This window comes from Montipora capricornis, chromosome 5 (genome assembly GCF_036669925.1).
Source record: "Montipora capricornis isolate CH-2021 chromosome 5, ASM3666992v2, whole genome shotgun sequence".
Taxonomy (NCBI): Eukaryota; Metazoa; Cnidaria; class Anthozoa; order Scleractinia; family Acroporidae; genus Montipora; species Montipora capricornis.
This window is the reverse complement of record NC_090887.1, coordinates 20,608,616-20,620,290: the sequence shown is the minus strand read 5'-3', so window position 1 is coordinate 20,620,290 and position 11,675 is coordinate 20,608,616. Positions and strand designations below refer to the sequence as shown.

The 11,675-nt window shown below is 38.8% G+C and overlaps 1 protein-coding gene across 1 annotated transcript; it reads right to left on the bottom strand.

The window, feature by feature from the left end:
• Positions 1-298: 298 nt before the first annotated feature.
• LOC138049922 (homeobox protein Nkx-2.2-like) lies at positions 299-2,969 on the bottom strand. Its single transcript, XM_068896402.1, has 2 exons — positions 2,676-2,969; positions 299-2,229 (listed from the first exon to the last, which is right to left on the bottom strand). The coding sequence occupies exons 1-2, from the start codon at positions 2,866-2,868 to the stop codon at positions 1,742-1,744; spliced, it is 681 nt and encodes a 226-aa protein (XP_068752503.1). The 5' UTR covers positions 2,869-2,969; the 3' UTR covers positions 299-1,741.
• Between the last annotated feature and the right edge of the window lie 8,706 nt (positions 2,970-11,675).

The following is an 11,675-nucleotide window of genomic DNA, read 5'->3' as shown; positions in this document are numbered from 1 at the left end:
CAGGGATCAAGTTTTTCAATTTTAAAGCAATGAGGTGTGATGACGCTTTGGTTAACTTTAGAAGTGGAAAAGGGTCATATTTTGACAAAATGTCATTTTGTTTTTTTTTTTTTCTGAAGACCCAAACTGGACATAGATATGCAGAAACAGCTGTAGAGACACGCTTTGTAAACTTTCTTTGTTATTCTAAACCTCTCCAAGCTGTATTTACACTTAGAGCAAATCGTGGCGTACATGTCGTTCCCGAGGTACGCACTTTCGATTTATTCCCTCGCTAGAATTATCACCCAAATCATGAATTAATTACTATTGCGGGATAATTTATTAAGCTGAGTTACAAAAGCTATTCATTTCATGTAAGCCGTTTTCCGGCATTTATTTACTAATGCCCTGTCTATTCACCAACAGGAATGTACCATTTTAAACACTTAGCAACGTTGGAATTCTAAAATCTCTATAATTTTCAAAACCTAATCGTTTAACGTTGGTTTACGGACTAAATTTTGCACATAAGCGCTCTATTAATAATTTTTTACACACAGGAAAGCTCTGCAAGCACTTATGCGACCTTCAAAGTTCGAAATGATGTTAGAACGCAAAATTTGTAAGGTCACGTTTGTGGCAAATTGCGCGCAAGAATAAGATCGGAATATAACAGATCCCAAATTGAGAACAACTTCAATTTCCGCTCAAATCTCTGGTTTTTTAACCCTTCCCAAAGTCCGAAAATGGTAATCATTTAGGACTCTTGAAGCTCTTAATTCAAAGATAAGAGTAATTGATCTTGACAGTTTGGGTTTGACATTATTAGTTATCGCCAACTTCATGTTGGCCGGCGGGCTATCGTAGTGCCCTGTAGTAACCTTCACCTTCTAAGCCATGAAAGAAATTTCCTATGAAAAGCACCACGTCTCTACGCACTTGATGGCGTCACGTTTAAGGAAAATTTTCAACCTTAATGTTGAAGTCAAGTATGCTAACTAGAACTACCTCAATAGACCTTCGCGTACGGGATGCAGCGAGGAGAAAAATTTTTCTCGCTGCATCCTTCATCCTTTTTATTTCTACAGAACCAGAAATCCCTATAAAAGCCGAAAACCTGTGCCTTTTTCTGAACCATGCTCGGTTCTTACTCGTGAACGCCAATTTAGCTGATAGCAAATTCTCATAACTGTGTACATCTTATTTGCTAAGTTGATCGCAAACATGATAAGTAAATGTGAAAGCAAAGCGTCTTCCTGTAGATTTTCGATTGGAATGACTTACCCTAAAATATGAGAGGGAAGTCGCCTTGTAATTGATTCAATTTAATTTTACACGCCTCTCAACTGCGACGAAAATTAGTTTTGCTCCTCCGAAAACTTGAATCATTGACCGTTTGGTGTCGTTTTTTACATAAAACGGTTATGTACCTACTGTATTGTACATTAGTTATATTCAGTCTTTATGGTGAAGTTCTCGTGTTATTTTTAAACGAAGCTCAAATCCGACACTAAGCTTACAAACTAATCATTCAAAGGACAGTTGCCAGTTCTTTTAAAGCTAAATGGGCTTTTGATACTTGGAAACAAAGAACAATCCTTGCAGATAGCAACAAACGTGTCTTAGGTGTGATAACTGATGGTACACGAAGCACTAACCCCAAGGACACGCTGCTTAGGAGTTCAAAAGTCTGAATTGCCTTTGTAATACTGAAGCAACTATCCATGAAGAGTAGTGTTTACCGAAGCATTACTTTAATCTAAGAAAAGCTCCAATATCGGTTGTTATATATCGGGTTTGAGTACAATAATGGAACCGGTGGTGGACAAGCGAATCCGTTCACGAATTCCTGTCGCGGGGAAGTCAAGTGAGTGCGTCGAACGCAAGGTTGTCCTTCGTGAACTAAGACAGGCACGGGTACGATTCTTGGGCTCATGAAAGCTGGCAAACCCTCGCCTGTTAAATGTAAGTGTCCTTTTTCTCCCACTTGCTTTTTGTATTTGTAACGATGATTCTGAAACCATATTTTGACTTGCGTCGGCGAAAGATTTATAAGTCTGGCAAGTTGTTCCCGCTCCGGAGCCGACAAATATCTCTGTTGGCGAAAGCGCCTTTCGAGTTCGTAAATCTGCGCTTTGGAGAACAGCACTCGTCGCTTTCGTTTTTTTGTACTCGGAATTTCCTGGTCTAATTCAACGCCATCTTCGTGGAGATAGTCTTCTGAATCAAGCTTCTCTGTGGAATCAGCTAAAAGTTAAGTTAACCAAAATGTTAGGAGAGATTGAAAAAAAGCTAAGGATGACTTTACGACAATTAAAACGGCACTTCAATGCAATATGCTAGTAGTATTTGTGGAGTAAATTTTATTCAAGAAACTTTAAATTCTTTAAAAGTAGTTATCGAGAAAAATACTTTTCAGAAAAAAAGTTTTTCGTTCTTGAAGAAGAATATTTACAGTGACTGAATGTCATCTGCACATAAATAACTCCCAAGTTCAGTCGCCTCCTCGCGTTACTGGGACTTAAAATGCGCACAATTTATGTGGCTTTTAAGAGATTATAAAAATTTCCTGTGGTAGAATCCAGACGAAAGATGTTCCGGTTGTGTGCGGTTTCATCGAGTAAGAGTAATGCGTCGACACAAGCTACAAAGAAAGATAGAAAATATGACATTCGGAACTGTACTGTCTTTACCTTCGTACGACGTATTATCTGTTTCAAGCACTGGGCTTAAGTTAGGAGATCTCCTCGGATCTATGTATTCTTTGCGCCGCACTGAAGCTTGTTCTTCTGAGTTAAGCGCATTTTTCCCAGCGCGATTTGTTGACGTGGAGCCATGCTCACTTTCTTGTAGATCGAGTAGACTATTTATCGAAAACGAGGACATTTTGCAGGGCTTTCACCCGGTATATTGAGACACAAGAGTATTTGGAGTCTTGCTATGAGCCGCGCATTGAAGCTGTAAAATATGCGCGTGTAAGGAGATAAAATAAACTCGACATATGTCAGGTTTGGAGGGCGGGCTTCAGGTCCTCCAATGTCGAGCATGGTGACATTCAACATATGTCATTTTCTTATCAAATCGTCTTTCCGGGCAGCTCTTTCAACGACTTGACACTCTTTCTTGTCAACAGTCGATTATCAGAAAAGAGAAAACATTAATTAGAAAGCTATTGAATCCCAACCTTTAATTGTGAACAAAAGGGTTTGGATCATCGATTCATTCAGTTGCATAATTTTAGCTTGAAGTTCTCTTCCGTGGTAACTAGTCGAATTAATCGAAAATTAGGAAATTTAAGGCTTCCGTGGCATTTCTTAATGCTTTTGATTCCACTCTAATTTAACGTTACTTTCTCTTTTGTTAAAACTGTCATTAGATCCAACATGTACAACCTTTTAAGTACATAAAAAGTGAGGTCTTTAAGGTTGTTATTTCAATCTACAGTTTGGTCTCCGCCCCTTTGTTAGAACTTAATCATACCAACTTATGCTTCTTGCCTACTTTAGATTCACTTATCAAAAAGATTAACGCGGATCTTAAGCACTAACTCAAACATTGCTTGTGAGACGAAATCGAGTTATTAAAATAGCGACAGTCGTTTGACTCAGAGCAGTTATTGAAATAGAACCTACAAGTTTGGATCGTGATAGCGACCGTGAGCGTTTTTTGCTTGAATGCCGTTCGTTCGATTCCGTGCTTTTATTGTGACATTTTAGGGACTTGTGGCGGGGATATACGGGCCTTGAATGCGAGCAATGAGGACAGGAAGCAACCTTTAAGTAGCTTTTTTACGTGATGTGGCGTGATAATAACCGAAGCAATGTATAAACAGATCGTCGCGTTTTATTGGATGAAACTCATTATTTGTTGAGACGGCTTCTCAAAACAGCACATGGTCGCGTTAAAAGCTGTACGACCGCAGATTTTGAAGTCTATTCAATTAGTCTCGGAAACACATTTAATTTTGAGTTGAAACCGATATCCTGACGGAATTGAAAGTCTATGATGGTCAATTTGACTTGTTGTACAACGCAAAGAAATTAAACAAAACACTCTCTTTGTCTGAATGTATTGCGCTAGTAACAAGTTAAGCCTTTTGACAATAACAAATATTACTCAATACTTCCACAGCTCACTCGGGGCACTACACTTGCAAACGCAACAACTACAATTGTAGTCAGTTATTGGAATGAAATCAATACCTTTTCAAAACCATAATAAGTGCGGTTAAAATATTGTTGTCTCCCTGGTGAGACTTCATTTTCGCCAAGAGGTGCCATTCTCGCGACAAATATTCACAGGAAAGATCTGTGACCGACCAACAAATATACAAGGGAAATATAACCGAAAAAAATCTGCAGCAGGACTTGGCAACAATTAATTTAACTATTTTTTTTAATTTTAAACTTAAAAAAGGCCAAAATGTTTGAAACCCCAGAACGGGGTCAAATATTAATTGCGTCAAACGAATGATTTATTGTGGCCAGCCTCTGTTGATTTAGAAGCACACTCCTACAGGCATGAATGTTTTGAAGCACGCAACGCAAGAAAAATAAAGTGGATGATGCTATAAAAAATTAAGAAAGATTCCCAAGTTTGTTAGAGGTTGCCCAGTTATTTAAAGCCTCGTATAGACTAATCATGCATTGAATAAGAGGCTTTTCCACAAGAAGATATATTAGTTATTGTTGACTTTACTTTGTCATTGTTCGGGCTTTTTTTCAGTTTGAAATTTGCTTAGACATACCAAACCTGTTTGTAATGAGTTTTATTTTTATCACGTCCAGAATAGTTGTCATCTAAGACTTCCTGATTTTGGAGTGGTGTTCATAAACAATCTCAGAATGTCAAATATCACTTTAACAGAGGTAAACATGACCACCCTCGAGAAGGATTCATTTTTATTCAAGACATCTTATTAATTTTCAAGGAATACAACAAAGGACAGGAAACAGATCCTTAAATCGGCCTCATCCAAATCGTTCAATTCTTTATTAGCGGATTTCCCTTCCACTCTAGCAGTTTTATTCATACTGACACTGGCACGCAACTTATTTCCAGCGCTCAAATAAAACGACAACTTGAAGACCAGCACATATCACGGACAGGCTTTCACATTAAAGTTCGTCTCATCTCGCATCATCTAAACCGTGCGTCCATGATTGATTTTGATCACATGGGATTAGAAAAACTGGTAGCGCTGAATTCCTTTTGTCTTTTAATCTGTGATGGAACTAATTCCTTCGTCTTAATGCGACTTTAATCCATTTCCATTTTAAGGCTTTTGCCGTTCAAACTCAATCTTTTATCCCCAAAGTACTTCTACGAGATGTTCAGATGTATTTCTGAATATTTTCTATATATAAAAATGAGCTTAAAAAATCTGATTGAGGGTCGCCTTAACCTTAGATTTGGAAGCTAAGCTTGAACCAACAAATTTATCCGTTGAAACGGTTAAAGATTGGGATTATTTTCTCAGAAATTTATTGTTCTGCTTTTTAACAAAACACAAGGTGGTATCACCATCAACTTGAATCCGATAAAGAATGACTTTTCCTACAACCAAATCGTTTGCAATAGCAAAAAACATTCCTCTCGTAATTATCCCTTCAGTCTATTCCAAGTGATTAGGATCGACATCATGAACCCGGTTCGTGAATTCGAATTGTGAAAAATCTTTCCTTTTTCCATTGCAATTACCGGTGAGGCCATCAAATTTCCTCAGCTAAATTTGTTTATTCGAGTCGTCCACTTCTAGATCTCGGTCAATTTTACACCCTTTGTTGAACTCATTGAACTTATCAGCCTGATGTCGTGAAAGGTTAACATTGGAAAATAAACACATTATGGTGGTTGAAGTTTCGTCGGTAAGAACAAAACTATAGAGCTATCACTTTTTTCACATCATAAGCTTGTAAGTCTCTCGGTGCAGAATTTAAAGTTCTCGTATTTATGGACTTACAAGTGAAAAAGCGAATTCTATCACATCACCGGTACCGGAGGCATGGACATCCCTTTAGCCTTAAGATAGCACAGGGCATGCGCTAGGTCATTGCAAACTGCGAAAGAAAATGGTTAATTGATCATTGCTCAAACTCAGCCAATGAAAAGAGGTTAGTGTCAGCAGCTGAATTACAGCAAACTTTTCTAACGAACCACCAGAATGGGTTAAACTCAATGTTGTACCCAATTCATACTCTTTAAGAATAAAACATTTTGTTCCATGTACTTCCGTCCATATCATTTAAACTTGAATGAATACACAGAGAATCTTAACCCCGGGAGATTTGAATTGGGTACAATAATGAGTGAGCCGATTTGGTCTATGACTCAATGTCCGAAATAATTCGCTGTCATCGCTCAAGCTGTAAAATTGCCCTCTTTACCTAAAAGAAACATCAAACAAGCGGTTGGCGCTCCGGTCCGAGTATTCGTCTAGCACAAATGTTTCCCAGATTCGATTTCCCCTTACACTCGACGGAACGCAAGAACTATTGGGGAGATATCTGTTTACAAACATTGCTTTTGTTATTCAAATGTACAACCACAGGAACAAAAGACCCTTTGTTTCGACAGCCAATGACGCTCTGGTTGGCACATTAATGACAATAGGTGACGTCAACGATATCTTCCCTAAAGCGATGTTTGTAGTGACGTCACCCTTTGTTATTGATATTCCAACCAGAACCTAATTGGCTGTTGAAACGACGACCTCTGTTGTTCAGTGGTTAGCAAATTTGAATATCAAAAGGAATTTGACGTCAATGTTTGTCAACAAGAAATATCGCCATCAGACACTCAACAAAATTTCACGATTCTGATTAGACGTGAGCAGTGCTATGGCGAATATGGACTCAACTACATTACTTGATTTTGATTGGACGAGAGCAGTAAACTCTTAAAAAAAGTAAATGATTGGACAAACACTGGGAGGATTCAAACCTTAGTGAACATTCTCGTACCTGACGTCATTGCGGCCATGTTGGTGAAAAGAATAGGCCTAGACACAAATATCCCGAAAAATGCTCTAAAAATCTATCCGGAAATTCTCAATTTTCCCCCTGAAAATCCCTCCAAAAATCTCTAAATATCCCCAAAAGTTTCTAAAAATCCCTAAATATCCCAAAATTTTCTAAAAATCCCTATTTTTCTCACAATCATCTTTTAATGAAACCTTAGCACTCCCTTGAAAGGAAAACGGCAAACACATTTTGTACGCTAGATAGCACTTTTATTAAACAAAAGGCACTCAAAATGGATCAGTGTTCCATGCCAGGAGTGCAAAACTGCTAGCTCGTGTGTAAATTTAAAAGCTTGAAAACTGAGACAGCATTCACACTCAAGAACGTGTAGTGCTTACTTGGCTCCCGCACGTTTCAAACTTACTTCCCTTGGAATGATCATGATGAGGTAAATTAGATATGGGAAACACCGCTGCACAATTGGATTGCAGTCTAGCAGTCACCAACTCACCCAATCTCGTACCCAGAGTCCTCGGGCTTCTTGGCCAGCGGGTGAGCGCCCGGAGAGACTCTGGGATAATCGATTTGAACTATATTTTTGATTGGCCGATTGCGTAGCAATGGCAGTCCGACAGGAAGTCGGTAAGTAATTCGGGAGCCCCAGAATTTGGAGGGACATTCAAAATCTAAAACTAGTTTCAGTGCTGTTTGATTTTTTCTACCTCAGAAATATATAAATCACAAAAATAATAAAACGACGAGGTTTGAACTATGTCTTATACCGCACGGGAATTTTCTCACGCTGCTAAAAAGTGATTACTGTTGCTGTTGCAAAAGTACCGTGGGAAACATTACATCAGTCTCTTTGAGGCGGAATCCGTGGAATAAGGTCTTGCCGAAGCCATTCAGAATTACGGAAACATCAAATTGTAGAAGAGGACATTTGTGTCGTTTCCACAAAAAATTTGTTGATCGTGTTGCTTGCACGATGGCATTCTCATTGCATTCTGAACGATGGAATGTACGCTGAAACACCAAAATTACACTCACCGAAAGTGTCAGAGGTTTCATCTTCACTTCCTCTTACAGCAAGCCAATAATCATTTTTCCAGTTTCTTTGTGTGTAAGGCTAAAATTCTTGTTTCTCGAACACTTTCAACCCGCCGTTTCTACTGTTAACGGTTTTCTCTTTTCTGCTTCCGTTTAAACTCAGCCATACGTCATAAGGCCGGAACCCACGTTTTCTGGGAAAATGGAGTCGATTATCCCAGAGTCTCTCCGGGCGCTCACCCGCTGGCCAAAAAGCCCGAGGACTCTGGGTACGAGATTGCAACTCACCAAGTATAGTAAACAATGGGACGAAATTTTCATTTCATAGGAATTTTAACAATGTAACAATTTTTGTTCCAAATCATCTAAAAATCCCCCCAAATCCCATTTTTTTCCAAAAATCCCCAAAAGTTCTACAGATCTCCTGATGCTCTAAAAATCCACAAAGAAAAAAAATCCGGCTTTTTGTGTCTTGGCCTAGGAAAGAACAGTAGCGAAAAAGTCTCTTGGGAATTTGACTCTATTATCATTTAAAACTTGGGCTAAGTTTTTCTATTGTTTTGGAACCAACGTGGTCATGTTATCACGTGAGTGCAATCAAAGAATAGAAGTATGCAGTTTGTGTGCATAGATTTTATCTGGAGAATCGATCGAGAGAATTTTGTTGAGGTCATACAAACACCTTATTCCAAAATGGCTGCCATTTTAGTATTCTTTCGTTTCCGTGCAAATTGGCCCTTATGGCCTCGCTTTCAAACGTAAAATTCAAAAGAATATTTAACCTTGAACGAGGCTAAAAGGGCCAATTTGCATGCAAACTAAAGAATACTAAAGTGGCGGCCATTTTGGAATAAGGTGTATTGTAAATAAAAAAAACCGCACAATCTTACATTCCGGCGGAATTAAAAGAATCTCAAATTGGACTTGAACTCGTACAATTTTAATTTTGAACGGTTAAATAGCATCACTGGTACCTACTTATCAATTCCGAATTGTGTGAGAAGATGGTGCGATTTTCTATGCAAAGCTGTCATTGGAGAACAATCAGTTTTCCTGAGATAGTAGCTATGTCCAATTTTGTTCTTTAAGCTGATTCCATAAATGATTAGGTCCCTTAAGTAGTCTATTTTCAGACAGTAAAAGCTCATTGAGTTCATTGTATTCGGTAGTTAAGGGCGAGTTCAAAGCAGTGTTGAATAAGATAATCCAATACTTAGAGAACCACGGAAACTCCGAAGCTTATCCCATTACACTGATTTACAGAGTTCATTTAAACATTATAAAAAAAATAGTTTGGGGTGATATAATCTATTTAGTAATGTCATGTGCAGGACAAGATATGAGAACAGCAAGGGGCCTAAAAAGGGACATCAGGCCGGCGCGGCTTATCTCCGGTTTCTGTAGCATGAAAGCGACTAGGAGTATTTATACTCCCCACTGGATGGGATGCTAGTCCATCGCAGGGTTACCCCCAGCACTTTCGCTGGTACTCATTTATACACCCGGGTGGACAGAGGCACCGTGACCCAGCCAGGACCCGAACCTGGACTACTCGATACGGAGTCGAGCGCAGTAACCATGACGCCACCGCGTGGAAACGGCAAGGCAAGGATATAATGATTTGGCCACTACCCAATAGTTCAGTGAAAATGTTCTTAAAATGGCAATTCCCCTTCGATTTGGAAGGACGGGAACTATTGCGCAGGTCACCGTGACGGTCATTAGAGAGCTGACGCGGATGTCAACCGGAAGAGAAAATTTCGCGTGCCAGGGCAGTGGTGTCTCCCAAATTTTTATACTAATTATCTCTAATGGATAAAAGATATTTGGAAGTGTAAATGTGTTTGTGTGAAAACAGGTTAAAAGGGAAAACAGCACACTTCCGGTTGCCATCCGCGTCTCAAAAACGCGCGTGCTTAAGCTCCCTGTTATCTGATCTTGCGTGACCTTACTTTTGTTGAACACAAAGAAACCGTGTTTGGATATTTTAAAACACTGACAAAAGCTTGTGACTTCCACAAATAAACACGGCAACTCCTTCCTCACGTTCAGTTGTTGACATTACCAATGCATAGCTAACAGATCCGGACACTATGCTTTTTCGATACAAATGAATAGAAAAAACATCGTCTTCCCAAACTGTTTTTTCTTTTTTCTTTCGTCGCAAGTTTATGGGGACTTTGAGAGCTAAATGCGGTAATGCTCGGTACACATATAATTTAACTTCCTATTTCCAGTGCTTAGTTACCTAACGTCACACAGATTTAACAGCTTTCGAATTCACTGTAACTGTGCTTACGCCGTTCGTCGTATTAAGTTGAATACCTTATTACATGAATTTTTCGGAACACTTTAATTTCGCGATTTTTTTTTAATTCCGAAATTTAAGTGACGCGATCAATAAGTGTCGCGAACACAACATGACTCGAAAATTAAGTGAATAACAATACATCGATAATAGCTTATAATGAAGAAAGGACGAGTTTATTAACATTAAAAAGTTGACAAAATCATGTTTTTATCTATTCTGAGGCAATAGGCCATTTCCGAGTTCATGTCTGCCTTCTCTTCAAAGTGAGTCTAAGTGCGAAGTTTTTGTGATGGTAATTAGTTCTACTTTACATCTGAATGAAAACTAATTTTCATAACGAAAACTTCGCACTTGGACTCGCTTTGAAGGGGAGGCAGACATGAACTCGGGAATGGCCTATTGCAACGTCTTCATACCAAGACATTCACATTGAATCGAGGATAGAGGCGAGATCATTCGAGTCTTAAGTATTCTTCATTTCCTGGTTGTTACTTCAAAGATTCATGACTTTTAAAAGGGATTTTGTACATTCCCTGGAGCGGAAGTATTTAATTCCTGCATGTACTTTGTTAAGCTTTCCTCGGTGTCGTTGTCGGTCATGATTCCCGATTTTATAAAACAAAGATTCGTGATTCCTGAAAGATTTTAAACTATGATGCATGATTCCGCTTCCTTCCCGGAATTTACACCGTCGACCGTGATAGAGCTCATGGTCAATTGACTAGAATTAACGAACAAGCGTAAAATTCTTGTGGAAATTGTTAGAACTCTGTTGTTACTGTTCTCATATAGACCCGTCGCTCCATCTCTTGTTGTAAATTCAGTTAGACGTTATTGTAAATGAAGTTGTTCTATTTGCTTCAAGGATAAGTTGAGTACCTTTTAATAGTGCCTTACTAAAGATCGCCAAAATTAAAGCGATTCATAGTACAAGAATTTTGCAAAATCGCGAATTTTAAGAGTTGCGAAATACGCACATCATAAAATCGCGAAATTAGCGGTCCCGTCCGCGTCCTCCACGCGTTTCCGTATTCGTTTAAAAACGTAACTTTTTTTTCTTCGTTTTCAAAAAAATTCGCGTCCACACGTAGCGTTTTCGCGTCGCTTTCACCCGTCCACACATATCGTATAACCCGACTGCGCATGCTTGACGCATGAGTATTCGCTATTATGAGCCCGCGAAATAATAAATTGGCCCCATCTTTGATTAGAATAGCTTAACAGTCAACATAAAAAAATATCAAAGCTAAATTTGCTTGAAAACAGGCAATTAGGTTTGAAATAAGCCCAAGTATGAAAGACAAGAAAGTGAAGCCTCTCCGCCATCTTGAATAAGTTTATTACATTGCGCGGAGTGGATTGGAACTGAT